This window comes from Heterodontus francisci, chromosome 28, assembly GCF_036365525.1.
Source record: "Heterodontus francisci isolate sHetFra1 chromosome 28, sHetFra1.hap1, whole genome shotgun sequence".
NCBI classification, from domain to species: domain Eukaryota; kingdom Metazoa; phylum Chordata; class Chondrichthyes; order Heterodontiformes; family Heterodontidae; genus Heterodontus; species Heterodontus francisci.
Window position 1 is genome coordinate 30,793,997 of NC_090398.1, and position 20,677 is coordinate 30,814,673.

General features: G+C 49.4%; 1 protein-coding gene across 1 annotated transcript in view; it reads right to left on the bottom strand.

Annotated features, from left to right (window-relative positions):
* The window catches only part of LOC137345312 (NACHT, LRR and PYD domains-containing protein 3-like), a 93,491-nt gene extending 73,047 nt beyond the window's left edge, over positions 1-20,444 (bottom strand). The window contains exons 1-2 of the mRNA XM_068008810.1: positions 20,401-20,444; positions 14,678-14,773 (exon numbers count right to left, since the gene is read on the bottom strand). Of these exons, the coding sequence (XP_067864911.1) occupies positions 14,678-14,756 (79 nt within the window). The 5' untranslated portion in view covers positions 14,757-14,773; positions 20,401-20,444. The remainder of the gene's footprint in view (positions 1-14,677; positions 14,774-20,400) is intronic.
* Positions 20,445-20,677: the final 233 nt, after the last annotated feature.

Consider the following 20,677-nt stretch of genomic DNA (forward strand, 5'->3'; position numbering starts at 1 on the left):
TGCAGGGCTGGAGGAGGTTACAGATGGTGGGAGGATTGCAGGGCTGCAGGAGGTTACAGATGGTGGGAGGATTGCAGGGCTGCAGGAGGTTACAGATGGTGGGAGGATTGCAGGGCTGCAGGAGGTTACAGATGGTGGGAGGATTGCAGGGCTGCAGGAGGTTACAGATGGTGGGGGGATTGCAGGGATGGAGGAGGTTACAGATGGTGGGAGGATTGCAAGATTGGAGGGATTGCAGGGCTGGAGGAGGTTACAGATGGTGGGAGGATTGCAGGGCTGGAGGAGGTTACAGATAGTCGGAGGATTGCAGGGCTGGAGGAGGTTACAGATGGTGGGGAATTGCAGGACTGGAGGAGGTTACAGATGGTGGGGGGATTGCAGGGCTGGAGGAGGTTACAGATGGTGGAGGGATTACAGGACTGGAGGAGCATACAGATGGTGGGGGATGGCAGGGCTGGAGAAGGTTACAGATTGTGGGAGGATTTCTGGACTGGAGGAGGTTACAGATGGTGGGAGGATTGCAGGGCTGGAGGAGGTTACAGATGGTGGGGGATTGCAGGACTGGAGGAGGTTACAGATGGTGGGGGGATTGCAGGGATGGAGGAGGTTACAGATGGTGGAGGGATTGCAGGGCTGGAGAAGGTTACAGATTGTGGGAGGATTTCAGGACTGGAGGAGGTTACAGATGGTGGGAGGATTGCAGGACTGGAGGAGGTTACAGATGGTGGGAGGATTGCAAGATTGGAGGGATTGCAGGGCTGGAGGAGGTTACAGATGGTGGGAGGATTGCAGGGCTGGAGGAGGTTACAGATGGTAGGGGATTGCCGGACTGGAGGAGGTTACAGATGGTGGGGGGATTGCAGGGCTGGAGGAGGTTACAGATGGTGGGAGGATTGCAGGGCTGGAGGAGGTTACAGATGGTGGAGGTTTTTCAGGACTAGAGGAGGTTACAGATGGTGGGAGGATTGCAAGATTGGAGGGATTGCAGGGCTGGAGGAGATTACAGATGGTGGAGGTATTTAAGGACTGGAGGAGGTTACAGATGGTAGAGTGATTGCAGGGCTGGAGGAGGTTACAGATGGTGGAGGGATTGCAGGACTGGAGGAGGTTACAGATGGTGGGAGGATTGCAGGGCTGGAGGAGGTTACAGATGGTGGGAGTATTGCAGGGCTGGAGGAGGTTACAGATGGTGGGGGGATGGCAGGACTGGAGGCATTGTAGGGTTGGAGGAGGTTACAGATGGTGGGAGGGTTGCAGGGCTGGAGGAGATTACAGATGGTGGGAGTATTGCAGGGCTGGAGGAGGTTACAGATGGTGGGGGGATGGCAGGACTGGAGGCATTGTAGGGTTGGAGGAGGTTACAGATGGTGGGAGGGTTGCAGGGCTGGAGGAGATTACAGATGGGAGGATTGCAGGGCTGGAGAAGGTTACAGATGGTGGGGGGATTGCAGGGCTGGTGGAGGTTACAGATAGTGGGGGGGATTGCAGGGCTGGAGGAGGTTACAGATGGTGGGAGGATTGCAGGGCTGCAGGAGGTTACAGATGGTGGGAGGATTGCAGGGCTGCAGGAGGTTACAGATAGTGGGGGGATTGCAAGGCTGTAGGAGGTTACAGATGGTGGGAGGATTGCAAGATTGGAGGGATTGCAGGGCTGGAGGAGGTTACAGATGGTGGGAGGATTGCAGGGCTGGAGGAGGTTACAGATGGTGGAGGTTTTTCAGGACTAGAGGAGGTTACAGATGGTGGGAGGATTGCAGGGCTGGAGGAGGTTACAGATGGTGGGAGGATTGCAGGGCTGGAGGAGGTTACAGATGGTGGGGGGATTGCAGGGCTGGAGGAGGTTACAGATAGTGGAGGGACTGCAAGGCTGTAGGAGGTTACAGATGGTGGGAGGATTGCAGGGCTGGAGGAGGTTACAGATGGTGGGAGGATTGCAGGGCTGCAGGAGGTTACAGATGGTGGGAGGATTGCAGGGCTGCAGGAGTTTACAGATGGTGGGAGGATTGCAGGGCTGCAGGAGGTTACAGATGGTGGGGGGATTGCAGGGCTGGAGGAGGTTACAGATGGTGGGAGGATTGCAAGATTGGAGGGATTGCAGGGCTGGAGGAGGTTACAGATGTTGGGAGGATTGCAGGGCTGGAGGAGGTTACAGATGGTGGAGGTTTTTCAGGACTAGAGGAGGTTACAGATGGTCGGAGGATTGCAGGGCTGGAGGAGGTTACAGATAGTGGGGGGATTGCAGGGCTGGAGGAGGTTACAGATGGTAGAGTGATTGCAGGGCTGGAGGAGGTTACAGATGGTGGGAGGATTGCAGGACTGGAGGAGGTTACAGATGGTGGGAGGATTGCAGGGCTGGAGGAGGTTACAGATGGTGGGGGGATTGCAGGGCTGGAGGAGGTTACAGATGGTGGAGTGATTGCAGGGCTGGAGGAGGTTACAGATGGTGGGAGGATTGCAGGACTGGAGGAGGTTACAGATGGTGGGAGGATTGCAGGGCTGGAGGAGGTTACAGATGGTGGGGGGATTGCAGGGCTGGAGGAGGTTACAGATGGTGGGGGGATGGCAGGACTGGAGGCATTGTAGGGTTGGAGGAGGTTACAGATGGTTGGAGGGTTGCAGGGCTGGAGGAGATTACAGATGGGAGGATTGCAGGGCTGGAGAAGGTTACAGATGGTGGGAGGATTGCAGGGCTGTACGAGGTTACAGATGGTGGAGGGACTGCAAGGCTGTAGGAGGTTACAGATGGTGGGAGGATTGCAGGGCTGGAGGAGGTTACAGATAGTGGGGGGATTGCAGGGCTGGAGGAGGTTACAGATGGTGGGAGGATTGCAGGGCTGCAGGAGGTTACAGATGGTGGGAGGATTGCAGGACTGGAGGAGGTTACAGATGGTGGGGGGATTGCAGGGCTGGAGGAGGTTACAGATGGTGGAGGGACTGCAAGGCTGTAGGAGGTTACAGATGGTGGGAGGATTGCAGGGCTGGAGGAGGTTACAGATAGTGGGGGGATTGCAGGGCTGGAGGAGGTTACAGATGGTGGGAGGATTGCAGGGCTGCAGGAGGTTACAGATGGTGGGAGGATTGCAGGGCTGCAGGAGGTTACAGATGGTGGGAGGATTGCAGGGCTGCAGGAGGTTACAGATGGTGGGAGGATTGCAGGGCTGGAGGAGGTTACAGATGGTGGGAGGATTGCAAGATTGGAGGGATTGCAGGGCTGGAGGAGGTTACAGATGGTGGGAGGATAGCAGGGCTGGAGGAGGTTACAGATAGTGGGGGGATTGCAGGGCTGGAGGAGGTTACAGATGGTGGGAGGATTGAAGGCTGGAGGAGGTTACAGATGGTGGGGGATTGCAGGACTGGAGGAGGTTACAGATGGTGGGGGGATTGCAGGGCTGGAGGAGGTTACAGATGGTGGGGGGATTGCAGGGCTGGAGGAGGTTACAGATGGTGGAGGGATTGCAGGGCTGGAGAAGGTTACAGATTGTGGGAGGATTTCAGGATTGGAGGAGGTTACAGATGGTGGGAGGATTGCAAGATTGGAGGGATTGCAGGGCTGGAGGAGGTTACAGATGGTGGGGGGATTGCAGGGCTGGAGGAGGTTACAGATGGTGGAGGGATTGCAGGGCTGGAGAAGGTTACAGATTGTGGGAGGATTTCAGGACTGGAGGAGGTTACAGATGGTGGGAGGATTGCAAGATTGGAGGGATTGCAGGGCTGGAGGAGGTTACAGATGGTGGGGGGATTGCAGGGCTGGAGGAGGTTACAGATGGTGGAGGGATTGCAGGGCTGGAGAAGGTTACAGATTGTGGGTGGATTTCAGGACTGGAGGAGGTTACAGATGGTGGGAGGATTGCAGGGCTGGAGGAGGTTACAGATGGTGGAGGTTTTTCAGGACTAGAGGAGGTTACAGATGGTGGGAGGATTGCAAGATTGGAGGGATTGCAGGGCTGGAGGAGGTTACAGATGGTGGGAGGATTGCAGGGCTGGAGGAGGTTACAGATGGTGGGGGGATTGCAGGGCTGGAGAAGGTTACAGATGGTGGGAGGATTGCAGGGCTGGAGGAGGTTACAGATGGTGGGGGGATTGCAGGGCTGGAGGAGGTTACAGATGGTGGAGGTTTTTCAGGACTAGAGGAGGTTACAGATGGTGGGAGAATTGCAGGACTGGAGGAGGTTACAGATGGTGGGAGGATTGCAGGACTGGAGGAGGTTACAGATGGTGGGAGGATTGCAGGGCTGGAGGAGGTTACAGATAGTGGGGGGATTGCAGGGCTGGAGGAGGTTACAGATGGTAGAGGTATTTCAGGACTGGAGGAGGTAACAGATGGTGGAGTGATTGCAGGACTGGACGAGGTTACAGATGGTGGGAGTATTGCAGGACTGGAGGAGGTTACAGATGGTGGGAGGATTGCAGGGCTGGAGGAGGTTACAGATGGTGGGGGATTGCAGGACTGGAGGAGGTTACAGATGGTGGGAGGGTTGCAGGGCTGGAGGAGATTACAGATGGGAGGATTGCAGGGCTGCAGGAGGTTACAGATGGTGGGGGGATTGCAGGGCTGGTGGACGTTACAGATCGTGGGGGGATTGCAGGGCTGGAGGAGGTTAAAGATGGTGGAGGGATTGCAAGGCTGTAGGTGGTTACAGATGGTGGGGGGATTGCAGGACTGGAGGAGGTTACAGATGGTGGAGGGATTGCAGGGCTGGAGGAGGTTACAGATGGTGGGAGGATTGCAGGGCTGGAGGAGGTTACAGATGGTGGGGGGATTGCAGGGCTGGAGGAGGTTACAGATGGTGGGGGGATTGCAGGGCTGGAGGAGGTTACAGATGGTGGGGGGATTGCAGGGCTGGAGGAGGTTACAGATGGTGGGGGGATTGCAGGGCTGGAGGAGGTTACAGATGGTGGAGGGACTGCAAGGCTGTAGGAGGTTACAGATGGTGGGAGGATTGCAGGGCTGGAGGAGGTTACAGATAGTGGGGGGATTGCAGGGCTGGAGGAGGTTACAGATGGTGGGAGGATTGCAGGGCTGGAGGAGGTTACAGATGGTGGGGGGATTGCAGGGCTGGAGGAGGTTATAGATGGTGGAGGGACTGCAAGGCTGTAGGAGGTTACAGATGGTGGGAGGATTGCAGGTCTGGAGGAGGTTACAGATAGTGGGGGGATTGCAGGGCTGGAGGAGGTTACAGACGGTGGGAGGATTGCAGGGCTGCAGGAGGTTACAGATGGTGGGAGGATTGCAGGGCTGCAGGAGGTTACAGATGGTGGGGGGATTGCAGGGCTGGAGGAGGTTACAGATGGTGGAGGGATTGCAGGGCTGGAGAAGGTTACAGATGGTGGGAGGATTGCAGGACTGGAGGAGGTTACAGATGGTGGGAGGATTGCAGGGCTGGAGGAGGTTACAGATGGTGGGGGATTGCAGGATTGGAGGAGGTTACAGATGATGGAGGGATTGCAGGGCTGGAGAAGGTTACAGATGGTGGGAGGATTGCAGGACTGGAGGAGGTTACAGATGGTGGGAGGATTGCAGGGCTGGAGGAGGTTACAGATGGTGGGAGGATTGCAGGGCTGCAGGAGGTTACAGATGGTGGGAGGATTGCAGGGCTGCAGGAGGTTACAGATGATGGGGGGAATGCAGGGCTGGAGGAGGTTACAGATGGTGGAGGGATTGCAGGGCTGGAGAAGGTTACAGATGGTGGGAGGATTGCAGGACTGGAGGAGGTTACAGATGGTGGGAGGATTGCAGGGCTGGAGGAGGTTACAGATGGTGGGGATTGCAGGACTGGAGGAGGTTACAGATGGTGGGGGATTGCAGGACTGGAGGAGGTTACAGATGGTGGGAGGATTGCAGGGCTGGAGGAGGTTACAGATGGAGGGGGGATTGCAGGGCTGGAGGAGGTTACAGATGGTGGGGGATTGCAGGACTGGAGGAGGTTACAGATGGTGGGGGATTGCAGGACTGGAGGAGGTTACAGATGGTGGGAGGATTGCAGGACTAGAGGAGGTTACAGATGGTGGGAGGATTGCAGGGCTGGAGGAGGTTACAGATGGTGGAGGTATTTCAGGACTAGAGGAGGTTACAGATGGTGGGAGGATTGCAGGACTAGAGGAGGTTACAGATGGTGGGAGGATTGCAGGGCTGGAGGAGGTTACAGATGGTGGAGGTTTTTCAGGACTAGATGAGGTTACAGATGGTGGGAGGAATGCAGGACTGGAGGAGGGTACAGATGGTGGAGTGATTGCAGGGCTGGAGGAGGTTACAGATAGTGGGGGGATTGCAGGGCTGGAGGAGGTTACAGATGGTGGGGGATTGCAGGACTGGAGGAGGTTACAGATGGTGGGAGGGTTGCAGGGCTGGAGGAGATTACAGATGGGAGGATTGCAGGGCTGCAGGAGGTTACAGATGGTGGGGGGATTGCAGGGCTGGTGGAGGTTACAGATAGTGGGGGGATTGCAGGGCTGGAGGAGGTTACAGATGGTGGATGGATTGCAAGGCTGTAGGAGGTTACAGATGGTGGGGGGATTGCAGGGCTGGAGGAGGTTACAGATGGTGGAGGGATTGCAGGGCTGGAGGAGGTTACAGATGGTGGGAGGATTGCAGGGCTGGAGGAGGTTACAGATGGTGGGGGGATTGCAGGGCTGGAGGAGGTTACAGATGGTGGGGGGATTGCAGGGCTGGAGGAGGTTACAGATGGTGGGGGGATTGCAGGGCTGGAGGAGGTTACAGATGGTGGGGGGTTGCAGGGCTGGAGGAGGTTACAGATGGTGGAGGGACTGCAAGGCTGTAGGAGGTTACAGATGGTGGGAGGATTGCAGGGCTGGAGGAGGTTACAGATAGTGGGGGGATTGCAGGGCTGGAGGAGGTTACAGATGGTGGGAGGATTGCAGGGCTGGAGGAGGTTACAGATGGTGGGGGGATTGCAGGGCTGGAGGAGGTTACAGATGGTGGGAGGATTGCAGGGCTGGAGGAGGTTACAGATGGTGGAGGGACTGCAAGGCTGTAGGAGGTTACAGATGGTGGGAGGATTGCAGGGCTGGAGGAGGTTACAGATAGTGGGGGGATTGCAGGGCTGGAGGAGGTTACAGATGGTGGGAGGATTGCAGGGCTGGAGGAGGTTACAGATAGTGGGGGGATTGCAGGGCTGGAGGAGGTTACAGATGGTGGGAGGATTGCAGGGCTGCAGGAGGTTACAGATGGTGGGAGGATTGCAGGGCTGCAGGAGGTTACAGATGGTGGGAGGATTGCAGGGCTGGAGGAGGTTACAGATGGTGGAGGGATTGCAGGGCTGGAGAAGGTTACAGATGGTGGAGGGATTGCAGGGCTGGAGGAGGTTACAGATGGTGGAGGGATTGCAGGACTGGAGAAGGTTACAGATGGTGGGAGGATTGCAGGACTGGAGGAGGTTACAGATGGTGGGAGGATTGCAGGGCTGGAGAAGGTTACAGATGGTGGGAGGATTGCAGGACTGGAGGAGGTTACAGATGGTGGGAGGATTGCAGGGCTGGAGGAGGTTACAGATGGTGGGGGATTGCAGGACTGGAGGAGGTTACAGATGGTGGAGGGATTGCAGGGCTGGAGAAGGTTACAGATGGTGGAGGGATTGCAGGGCTGGAGGAGGTTACAGATGGTGGAGGGATTGCAGGGCTGGAGAAGGTTACAGATGGTGGAGGGATTGCAGGGCTGGAGAAGGTTACAGATGGTGGGAGGATTGCAGGACTGGAGGAGGTTACAGATGGTGGGAGGATTGCAGGGCTGGAGGATGTTACAGATGGTGAAGGGATTGCAGGGCTGGTTGAGGTTACAGATGGTGGAGGGATTGCAGGGCTGGAGAAGGTTACAGATGGTGGGAGGATTGCAGGACTGGAGGAGGTTACAGATGGTGGGAGGATTGCAGGGAAGGAGGAGGTTACAGATGGTGGGGGATTGCAGGACTGGAGGAGGTTACAGATGGTGGAGGGATTGCAGGGCTGGAGAAGGTTACAGATGGTGGGAGGATTGCAGGACTGGAGGAGGTTACAGATGGTGGGAGGATTGCAGGGCTGGAGGAGGTTACAGATGGTGGGGGATTGCAGGGCTGGAGGAGGTTACAGATGGTGGGAGGATTGCAGGGCTGGAGGAGGTTACAGATGGTGGAGGTATTTCAGGACTAGAGGAGGTTACAGATGGTGGGAGGATTGCAGGGCTGGAGGAGGTTACAGATGGTGGGGGATTGCAGGACTGGAGGAGGTTACAGATGGTGGGAGTATTGCAGGGCTGGAGGAGGTTACAGATGGTGGGAGGGTTGCAGGGCTGGAGGAGGTTACAGATGGTGGGAGGATTGCAGGGCTGGAGGAGGTTACAGATGGTGGGGGGATTGCAGGGCTGGAGGAGGTTACAGATGGTGGAGGGATTGCAGGGCTGGAGGAGGTTACAGATGGTGGGGGGATTGCAGGGCTGGAGGAGGTTACAGATGTTGGGAGGATTGCAGGGCTGGAGGAGGTTACAGATGGTGGGAGGATTGCAGGGCTGCAGGAGGTTACAGATGGTGGGAGGATTGCAGGGCTGCAGGAGGTTACAGATGGTGGGGGGATTGCAGGGCTGGAGGAGGTTACAGATGGTGGGAGGATTGCAAGATTGGAGGGATTGCAGGGCTGGAGGAGGTTACAGATGGTGGAGGTTTTTCAGGACTAGAGGAGGTTACAGATGGTGGGAGGATTGCAGGGCTGGAGGAGGTTACAGATAGTGGGGGGATTGCAGGGATGGAGGAGGTTACAGATGGTGGAGGGATTGCGGGGCTGGAGGAGGTTACAGATGGTGGGGGATTGCAGGGCTGGAGGAGGTTACAGATGGTGGGAGGATTTCAGGACTGGAGGAGGTAACAGATGGTGGAGTGATTGCAGGGCTGGAGGAGGTTACAGATGGTGGAGGGATTGCAGGGCTGGAGGAGGTTACAGATGGTGGGAGGATTGCAGGACTGGAGGAGGTTACAGATGGTGGGAGGATTGCAGGGCTGGAGGAGGTTACAGATAGTGGGGGGATTGCAGGGCTGGAGGAGGTTACAGATGGTGGGGGGATTGCAGGGCTGGAGGAGGTTACAGATGGTGGAGGGACTGCAAGGCTGTAGGAGGTTACAGATGTTGGGAGGATTGCAGGGCTGGAGGAGGTTACAGATAGTGGGGGGATTGCAGGGCTCGAGGAGGTTACAGATAGTGGGAGGATTGCAGGAGTGGAGGAGGTTACAGATGGTGAGGGAATTGCAGGGCTGGAGGAGGTTACAGATGGTGAGGGAATTGCAGGGCCGGAGGAGGTTACAGATGGTGGAGGTATTTCAGGACTGGAGGAGGTTACAGATGGTGGAGTGATTGCAGGGCTGGAGGAAGTTACAGAGACAGGGACAGACGAAACCAGAATGATGATAAAATGAGAAGTTTAATTTGCAGGTGCTGGGGGACCAGGATACAATGTAGGTTCATAATGACAGGGTGATCAGTGAGCAGGGAGTTTGATTGATCTACATTTACAAAAGGTGAAAGGAGCAAAGCTGCTCCAGAGAGCCTCGGGAAATCGAGTGTACAGGTGATAAAAGTATGGATTAGGGATCAGCCGCAGATGGGCTGAAGCAGGGGAAGATGGGCGATGTTACATAGGTGGAAGGAAGTGGTCATTATAATGCAGAGAATATCATCTCGGAAGCTCAGCCCGGCCTCAAACAGAACGCTGAGGTTGTGAACAGTCTGGTTCAATCTGCGACATTGGCTGGGACGGGGACAGAATCACTGGCGAGGGAACAGAATTCATAGCACTGGGTAAAGAACATGTCCTCAGTCTTCACAATGTTTAATGTGGGCTGCAGAATTAGAATAAATCTTCTGATATCAACAGAAACATCTCCACCCCGACCAGCCGTCAACATCTCTGCACTCCTCCAAATCTGACCCCGCGCCCTCACCCCACTCACCCAGCCCATCGCCCTCACCCCATTCACCCAGCCCCGCGCCCTCACCCCACTCACCCAGCCCCGCGCCCTCACCCCACTCAGTAAGCCCCGCGCCCGCACCCCACTCACCCAGCCCCGCCTCCGCACCCCACTCACCCAGTCCTGACTTCCACTGACCAAGCAAATGAATGGCAATGTACTGCATCCCCCACACCTAGAGTACTGTGTACAGTTTTGGTCTCCTTCTTGATAGGGGATATTCTTGCATTGTAGGTAATTCAGAGAAAGTTCACTTGTTTGGATTCTGTAATGAAGGAGGGCTTTGTCTTGTGAAGAAAGGTTGGGCACTTTGGACCAATACACATTGGAGTTTGGAAGAATGAGAGGTGATCTTATTGAAACATACAAGATTATGAGGGGATTGACAGTATCGAAGCTGAGAGGATGTTTCCCCTGGTGGGAGAAATTTAGCTCGATGTCAGTAAGCAGTATTTGTATGACAGTGAGTGTGTAGTGAAGAATGCTGGTGAAAGAGTGTTTTATTAACAGAAAAGTCAGGAGTTTGGTGCAGGAGGAAATTCTCTGGTAAGTATTTATCAAGCTGAAATTTAGTTTTACATTTAGTAATTGACTTTGACTTTTACAAATTGTAAAAGAGCCTGCAAGTTAGTGAAGATACCAAGTTAACAGAAACTGCCTGTCAGTGAGAGTTAACTGTCAATCAGCTGAAAGTGATTATCTGAATAGATGTTAATAACTGGAACAGGAAGCTGAGTTAACAGTTGTAACTTGGGTGTGAGTTATAAACTCTATCTAAGTGAACAGTATTTACTGCCACACACAGTGTTCAGTAAAGAGTGATTTGTTAACAGAGAGCTAAAGTCAAGAATTTGGTGCAAGTTGTAATTCAGAGCAGAGAGGAAAGGAGATGCTGTTTTTTATTTTTTTAGATCCCTCCAGTTGCTCGTGAATGTTTTTCATTTGTCTCTAATGTGAGGAAACTTTATCACTTAAATTAATAACTTTAACTAGAAAATCAATTAATTAATTAGTCTAAAATAATCAACTAAAATTAATCAAATAAGTCAGACTAGATGGCCATGGCAGGGCTTTAACAACAGCATGTGGGAATTTGTGGAGAACATTGTGATCCTGGAAAACCATATCTAACATTGTACCATTGTTTAAAAAGGGATAGACCGAGGAATTACAGGCCAGTCAGCCTAACCTCTGTGGTGGGAAAATTATTGGTAAAAATTCTGAGGAACAGGATAAGTCTTAACTTGGGAAGACACATATTAATCAAAGGTCAGCATGGATTTCTGAAGGGAGGTTGTGTCTGACTAACAGTCATTTGAGGCACAGAAGGAGGCCATGCAGCCCATCAAGTCCATGCTGGCTCACCATGGAACTATCCAGTCAGTCCCACTCCTCCAGCTCGATCCCCATAGCTCTGCAAGTTCATTTCCATCAGCTGGCCATCCAATTTCCTTTTGAAATCATTGTCTCTGCTTCCACCACCCTCGTGGGCAGTGAGCTCCAGGTCAGCATCACCCAATGTGTACCAAAGGATCTTCTGCATCTTCCCCTGCATCTCTTGCCCAAAAGTTTCAATCTGTGTCCCCTAGTCTAACTACCATCAGTTAATGGAACACCTTTTCCTTGTCTAACTTATCCAAGCCTGTCATAATCTTATACACTTCTATCAAATTGTCCCTCAATCTCCTTTGCTGCAGGAAAAACAAACCCAGATTTTCCAACTTCTCCTTGTAACTACAATCCCCCATCACTGGAACCATTCTGGTGGTGCAGTGGTTAGCACCGCAGCCTCACAGCTCCAGCGACCCAGGTTCAATTCTAGGTACTGCCTGTGTGGAGTTTGCAAGTTCTCCCTGTGTCTGCGTGGGCTTTCTCCGGGTGCTCCGGTTTCCTCCCACATGCCAAAGACTTGCAAGTTGATAGGTTAATTGGCCATTATAAATTGCCCCTTGTATAGGTAGGTGATAGGGACAGGTGGGGATGTGATAGGAATATGGAATTAGTGTAGGATTAGTATAAACGGGTGGTTGATGGTCGGTACAGACTCGGTGGGCCGAAGGGCCTGTTTCAGTGCTGTATCTCTAAACTAAACTAAATCTCCTCTGCATCCTCACAAGGACCCTCACATCCTTCCGAAAGTGTGGTGACCAGAACTGGACACTGTACTCTAATGGAGGTCTAACCAGAGCTTTATAAAGATGTGGTATGTCTTCCCTGCTTTTGTACTCAATACCTCTATTTATGAAGCCCAAGATCCCATATGCTTTGCTAACCACTCTCCCCAATTGTTGTGCCACCTTTAAAGATCAGTGCACATGCACCCCCAGGTGCCTCTACTGCAGCACACTCTTTAGAACTGCACCATTAAGTCGATATTGCCTCACCCTATCCCTTCTGCCAAAATACATCACCTCACACTTGTCAGTATTCAATTCCATCAGCCACTTGTCTGCCCGTTCTGTTCGCCTATGTTCTGTTACAGGCAGTTTGTATCATCCTCACTGTTTGTCACTCTTCCAAGTGTGTTATCATTGGCAAATTTTGAAATTCTGCTCGATTCTAAAATCCAGGTCATTTTATTTATATCAAAGAAATGCAGTTGTCCGAGTACTGACCCTTGGGGAATACCGCTGTCTACCATCCTCCAGTCCAAAATGCAACCATTTACTGCGACTTGCTGTTTTATGACTCTTTCAAATTTTGTTGGAGAGTCATAAGCAAATATTCCTTTAAGGCACAAAATCCCACAAAAAGTGGTCCAACCAATGCTAACAAGAGGAGTTAAGTTATTATTAAATCAAATTAATTGCCTAAAAGAGTAATAAGCCAGCGCATTGCAGAATTAAGCAAAGGAAGACTAAGATATTGACATTGAAAGAGAATGTAAGTGCAGATTAGCAAGAGACATAAAACAGATTATAATTGTGTCTATAGGGATGTAAATAGGAAGATATTACTGAAAGCAAATATACACCCTTTAGAAGCAAAGACAGGTGAAATTATAATGGGGAATAATTAAATTGTCTTCATGTTAAAGAACATTTTTTAAAACTTGCATTTATATAGCGCCTTTCATGGCCACCAGACGCCTCAAAGAGGTGAAAAGATATGTTAGCTTTTGTGACAAAGGCATAAAACTATAAGAATAAAGGAGTCTTAGTCTAATTATACAAGGTATTGGTAAAGCCATGCCTGGAATACTGTGGGCAGTTTTGGTCTCCTTATCTAAGGAAGAACATATTTGCTTTGGAGAGAGTGCAACACAGGGTCATTAGACTTGTTCCTGGGATGAAGGGATTGTCCTATGAGAAGAGATTGAGTAGGCCTATATTCCCTGGAGTTTAGAAGACAGAGAGGTGATTGCATTCATAAAATTCATAACAGGTTTGACAGGTTAGAAGCTGAGAACATGTTTCCCCTGAGTGGGAAATCGAGAACATGGGGTCAGTCTCAGAATAATGGGTCAGCCATTTAGGACTGAGGTGAGAAATTTATTCATTTAAAGGGTTATGAATCTTTGAAATTCTCTACCTCAGAGAGCTGTAGACACTTTGTTACTGAGAATATTCAAGATGGAAGTTGATACATTTTGGGTACCATAGGAATTAAGGAATATGGGTTAGTGTGGGAAGATGGAGTTGAAGTCGAAGATCAGCCATGATGTTATTGAATGGTGGAGCAGGCTTAAAGGATCAAATTTCCTATTCCACCTCCTGTTTCTTCTGTTCTTGATATTGGTTCCAATCATGACCATTATCTGCTTTCCCTGGCTTCCCAGAGAAGGTCCCACCCATCACAGGATGTTCTTCCCTCTGTCACCAGGGAGGTAACTGACCATTCTGGACCTGCTCAGGGCTGCAGAAGAGTCTGTCTATTGCCCTGACTGTAGAATCTCCCATCACAATCACTCCCCTATTCCTGTGCCCCAACTACCTCTCACACGGCCCCACTCGGGGTGGCCTCCTGGTCCCACACTGTTGCTCAGGAAGACCCTCCTTGATTTAACCCCCTTTCAGGGCTGGGATTGGAGGTGGATGGGTGGGTGTTAAAAATAGCCCCTCCGTCTGGCACACTGGTTCCTCAGTTCCATCCTGGCTTCAGGCCATTTGCGTGGAGACGGGATGGGGGGAGGGAGGGGGCAGCAGGGCTTCCCCACCACATGTGATGGTTAACCGACAAGTTCACGAAGAGCCTATTGCAGCCAATTAAAGGAGGTAAATTGGGATTTTCCATTCGGCCTTCAGATCATTGCAGGCAGCGGGAGCCAGTTTAACTGCCTGGAGGCAGCCTCCCAGTAGCAGACCGGGAGAGCCAGTATTCCAGGAAAGTCTAGAGGCCCACCCTGCCAGCCTGGGTGAAGGAGCAGCCACACTCTGCCCAGTAGAGGGGTTCCCCCACTAACAGTGGTGGTTTGGCTGCAAGATCCATTTGTTTTCAATTAAAGTTTTAAAAAGTTCAGGACATGGAAACAATCCCAACCTCTATTTCCTTCCCCCGATGGAAAATCCTGCCTATTTCTCTCTCCCCCTTACAGTCCCAATACCAGGTATCTCCTGGACAGTTCCAGTGCTCAGGGGCTCCGTCCACCTGTCAATGTGATGCCTCTCGAGATGATCACTCACTCAGTCCCTGTCCTTTTCCCTCTTCCTATGTGAGCTGCAGCTTCCTGCTCAAGACCTGGATACCTTTATCAGGACAGAAATTATATTTGAAGTATTTTATGAACCTACCTGTGTCCATTCTCATTCTTGTTGAAGGTGTTGGATCTTCTCCCCTGTTTGAACCTTCAGCCATGGTGGTGACAGGCATTCCCAGATTCTGATATTCTGTAATAAGTACAATATTAATAGGAAGGTTACACAAATATGAAAATGAGAGGTGGAACGTTGCCTTGTTAGACATGATATCAGTCCCTCCTCCCCCATTAGTACAATAGCTGTTAGCTCTGGGATCAAGCATTTCACAAGCTTTCTGGTCCACTCTCCACATCAGGTATGACACAGACAGCTGCCCAGTGAATCACTGAATTATTTATGGCACAGAAGGCGGTCATTCAGCCCATCAAGTTCATGCCAGCTCTCCATGGAACTATCCAGTCACTCCCCCACTCAATCCCCATAGTCCTCAAAGTCCATTTCCCACAAGTGGCCATTCAACTTCCTCTTGAAATCATTGATTGTCTCCACTTCCACCTCCCTTGTGAGCAGCGAGTTCCAGGTCATTACCATCCACTGTGGAAAAAAGTTCTTCATATTCTCCCTGAATTTCTTGCCCAAAATCTTCAATCTGTGTTCCCTAGTCCTTGTACCATCAGTTAATGGGAACAAATATTCCTTGTCTAACTTATCTAAGCCTATCATAACCTTGGACACTTCTAGTAAATCTCCTATCAATCTCCTTAGTTCTAGGAAGAACAAACCCAGCTTTTCCAACATAACCTTGTAACTAAAATCCCTCATCCCTGGGACCATTCTGGCAAATTTCCTCTGCACCCTCACAAGAACCCTCAGCTCAGCCAACTCTGCCCACATCTCGTGAAAGAAGGAAACATGGTAACATAAGGCTAAGGAAAGAGTAATGGTATAAGTGAGTTAGTATCCATATGAAGACACTGAACTTCTTCCTACACTGCAGCAGTGGGCTGTATTTCCACCACCTCTACCCATTCACAGTTTGCCTGGATATCCTCCTGCGGTCTGGTGGATCGATGATGTTCCTATTCCTGCAGCAATTCTCCTGCAAAACCTCGAAAGCACCCTGCGGACATTGGGCGACCCTTGAGATGTCCACTGTGTCTGCCATAGTCCACAAACTTCACTTACAGTTGCTCACAGTCAAAATGCTCCTCCAAGTTTAGAGGTCCTGGTTATTATTATTCAGCATCAGCAATGGTGAAGATAATTTCTATCATTCTGCGACCCTCCAATGAGCAGCACAAGTGATGCTGATAATCCACTTATTTTATTTAAATGAAAGGGATGGACACAATTCTGGCTTTCTTTGTAGCCACAGGATTGGGTTGACATTTAGATGGTGGTGTCGATTCGATGTATTAAAAGCAATTACTCCACCATTAGGATGCTTGTCTAAAAACCCTGCAATAATAAAAAACAGGGTAGAAAACAAGATATCCCACATAGGCTTTTGATAAGGTCCCACATGGGAGATTGGTCAAGAAGGTAAGAGCCCATGGGATCCAGGGCAAGCTGGGCAAATTGGATCCAAAATTGTCTTAGTGGAAGGAGGCAGAGGGTGGTGGTCAAGGGTTGTTTTTGCGATTAGAAGCCTGTGACCAGTGATGTACCACAGGGATCGGTGCTGGGACCCTTGCTGTTTGTCGTGTTCATTAATGATTTAGATATGAAAATAGGAGACATGATCAGTAAGTTCGCAGATGACATGAAAATTGGTGGTGTCGTAAATAGTGAGGAGGAAAGCCTTAGATTACAGGATGACATTGATGGGCTGGTAAGATGGGCGGAGCAGTGGAAAATGGAATTTAATCCTGAGAAGTGTGAGGTGATGCATTTTGGGAGGACTAAATAGGCAAGGGAATATTCAATAGATGGTAGGACCCTGGGAAGTACAAAAGGTCAGAGGGACATTGGTGTACTTGTCCATAGATGACTGAAGGCAGCAGCACAGGTAGATAAGGTGGTTAGAAAGGCATATGGTATCTTGTTGGGCTGGAGGAGGAAGGAGACCATGAATGGAGCTAATCAGAAGGATGAAAACTTGTTCTGTAACAATTGGCATAAAAGCAAAATAGTGCAGATGCTGGAAATCTGAAATAAAAGCATAAAATGCTGGAAATGCTCAGCAGGTCAGGCAGCATTTCTGAAGAGAAAATCAGTTAACTTTTCAGCTCTGTGACTCCTTTGTTTTTGTCTCCACAGATGCTGCCTGACCTGCTGAGTATTTCCAGAAATTTCTGTTTTTGTATATAATGATTAGTGATGAGACCTCCTACCTGTTAGTAATTTGAGCAGTTAATTATGTTAAGCTTAATCATCAGGATCCTCCTATCTGTGTGAAAAGTGGTTTTCAGCCCTGAACCACTTGGCATCTAAAACATTCCCGAAGTTTGTTTCTCTCTGGCGTCTGTTTTTATTCAGTAAGTTTGACAAATGATCTCATTAACATGAACTTATTTCAGTAAAAACACAAGTCCCTGCTCCATTCTCAGCTCATTCACATCCATTCCTAACTGTCTGAAACTGACAAACTGACATTGCTGCATTAAACAATAATTCATTGTAATAATGAATCGGGAACAAGTTCTCTCTCGGAAGTTACTCCTATTCTGTGACTGGATTGTGTTCATTCCGGCCTCAAGTAACCATAGGCTGATTTTCCAGGTGCTTGGCAGAGAGGGATAATTTGCCAGTGCAAATGTGTTAATAGTTTACTGAGCTGAACTTTGTGTTTGGTCTGAACTTCTGATCCCACATTTGATCAGTTAAATTAAAATGTACTGGGTAATGAACAGTTCAGTAAGTCAAAAAGATAAAAGAAAATGTACCAAGTTGGAAGGACAAGGTTCCCAACACAGTCTGTCTGAACTATGAATACCAACAGTAGGAATGAGGTGCCTCTGGACCAGAATGGGTTAAATCCCCAGAGTTCTTTTTCCTGCTTTCTGATTCACAACCTCTCTTCAAATGTGCCTGTGACTGCTGGAGCCCAGTAGGGTTTAACCCTGATATCCCTGGTTTAAAATGCACCGTTTCAGTCACAGTGTGAGCCCACAGCTGCAGAGTAACTGCACCCCCGGCAGCCGGGCAATGCAACAGGCTTCAGAGAGGAAGAAACGAGAGAAATGAAAGAGTAAACACACAAATGAGGCTTTGCTGCTACATGAACCTCACCTTGATGAAGCAGGGAGTTTATATCTCTTTATTTACATGTGGATGTTGAAAGCTCTGTCCTAGTTATACTGAAATAACCAATCAGGCAGAAGTTCCTTGTTTGATTTTAACAAATTACAAGTTGGGAATTTGATCTGATCCTTATTCTGTGAGATTCCGAGTTCCAGCCTCTGTGTGAAAGATGCTTCCTGCCCTCAGGATGGATTTCAACTCAACTATTCCTCATTTGGTTCAGAACAGGGAAAGGCCTTTCTAGTGAAACCGAATTCAGCCAGTTTGACAACTTTTGGCCAATTCAGCTGTGAACAACGTCAGTTATAATTTATTTTATCTCTTCTTCCAGGGAAATGCAATTTAACAGACAAATAATGAGAAATAAATTGTTACATTTCCATCTGGGAGATTGTTTGTTAAAATCCCTATTGAATTCCTGAGGTTTACAGTTTGAGCCAGGGACTAGTGTCTTGTCTGTGAGCTGAGGGAAAGGCTGTTTCTGTACATGAGCACATTAACCATTTAACTGCTGAATTAAACAATCCCTGAACATAAGAACATAAGAAACAGGAGCAGGAGTAGGAGTAGGTCATTTGACCCCTGGTGCCTGTTTCACCAATCAGTAAGATCAGAGCTGATCTGATTGTGACATTAACTTCACTTTCCTGCTGGTCCTCCATAACTCTCGACTCACTTGTAGATCAAAAATCAGACTAACTCAGCCATGAATATATTCAATGACCCAGCTTCCACTGCTCTCTGGAGTAGAGAATTCTAAAGATGAACAACCCTCAGAGAGAAGAAATTGCTCATCTCCGTCTTCAATGGGAAACCCCTTATTTTCAAACTGTGCCGCCTAGTTCTAGATACCATAAGATGGGAAACATCTTAACTCTAAAATACACACAAAATTCACTCAATCCTGTGTGTTTTGAGACAAAAATTGATCTCACAATCCATTGCTCAGCCTCATGCTGGAGAATTGTTCCCCTTGGTCAGACTCAGTCAGTCTCATTCTCCCACCATTTCCTGCCTCACCCTGTAACCTTTGTGTACTGTCTGCAGGACCAGTGTTTTTCCAAGTAAATGGGACTTTCTTTCACCTTTCTCCCCAGTTGATCTATGAAAGCTCTTTGAATCGGAAATATAGAAACATAGCAAATAGGAGCAGGAGTAGGCCATTCAGCCCTTCAAGCCTGCTCTGCCATTCATTATGATCATGGCTGATCATCCAACTCAGTAACCTGTTCTCGCTTTCCCCCCATATCCTTTGATTCCTTTCACTCCAATAGCGATATCTAACTCCTTCTTCAAGACATACAATTTTTTGGCCTCAACTGCTTTTTGTGGTAGTGAATTCCACAGGCTCACCACCCTCTGGGTGAAGAAATTTCTCCTCATCTCAGTTCTGAAAGGTTTACCCCGTACCCTTAGATTATGACCCTGGTTCTGGACTCCCCCACCATCGGGAACATCCTTCCTGCATCTACCCTGTCAAGTCCTGTTCGAATTTTATAAGTTTCTATGAGATCCCCACTCACTCTTCTGAACTCCAGCAAATATAATCCTAACCAACTCAATCTCTCCCGATACGTCAGTCCCACCATCCCAGGAATCAGTCTGGTAAACCTTCGCTGCACTCCCTCTATAGCAAGAACATCCTTCCTCAGATAAGGAGACCAAAACTGCACACAATATTTCCGGTGTGGCCTCACCAAGACCCTGTATAATTGCAGAAAGACATGGACTCGAGTTCTCTCGCTATGAAGGCGAACATACCATTTGACTTTTATACCACCTGATGTACCTGCATGCTTACCTTCAGCGACTGGTGTACGAGAATACATAGGTCTCGCTGCATATTCCCCTCTCTCAGTTTATAGCCATTCAGATAATCTGCCTTCCTATTTTTGCTACCAAAGTGGATAACCTCACATTTATCCACATTATACTACATCTGCCATGCATTAGCCCACTCACTCAACTTGTCCAAATCACCCTGAAGCCTCTCTGTATCCTCCTCACAACTCACCCTCCCGCCCACTTTTGTGTCATCTGCAAATGTGGAGAATAATACATTTAGTTCCCTCATCTAAATCATTAATATATATTGTGAATAGCTGGGGTCCCATCACTGATCCCTGTGGTACCCCACTAGTCACTGCCTGCCATTCGGATAAAGACCTGTTTATTCCGACTCTTTGTTTCCTGTCTGCCAACCAATTTTCTATCCATCGCAATACATTATCCCCAATCCCATGCGCTTTAATTTTACATGCTAATCTCTTATGTGGGACTTTGTCGAAAGCCTTCTGAAAGTCCAAATAAACCACATCCACTCCCCACTGCCCCCCACATCAACTCTACTAGTTATATCCACAAAGAATTCCAGTAGATTTGTCAAGCATGATTTTCCTTTCGTAAATCCATGCTGATTCTATCCGATTCTACCACTGTTCTCTAAGTGTTCTGCTATAAAATGTTTGATAATGGACTCTAGAATTTTTCCCACTACCGACGTCGGGCTGACTGATCTACAATTCTGTTTTCTCTCTACATCCTTTTTTAGATAGTGCGGTTATATTAGCTACTTTCCAATCTGTAGAAACTATTCTCTCTGGTTGGTGTTCTCACAATCCTGTGCTGGTTCACCTGCTGTTGTTCTTCAGTCGACAATCCCTGTTTACTTCCAGCTGTGGACCTTTCTCATCACTCCGTCATTCACCAGGAGATCTAATTATAGCAGGGCAGAAAATGAGAATATTACTGATAGTCTCAAGATAAATGTAACGTTCATTTGTTCTCTAACGTTTAATAATAACGGGAACAAACTTAACTACAATAAATATTGAATTGAATAAACAGCCT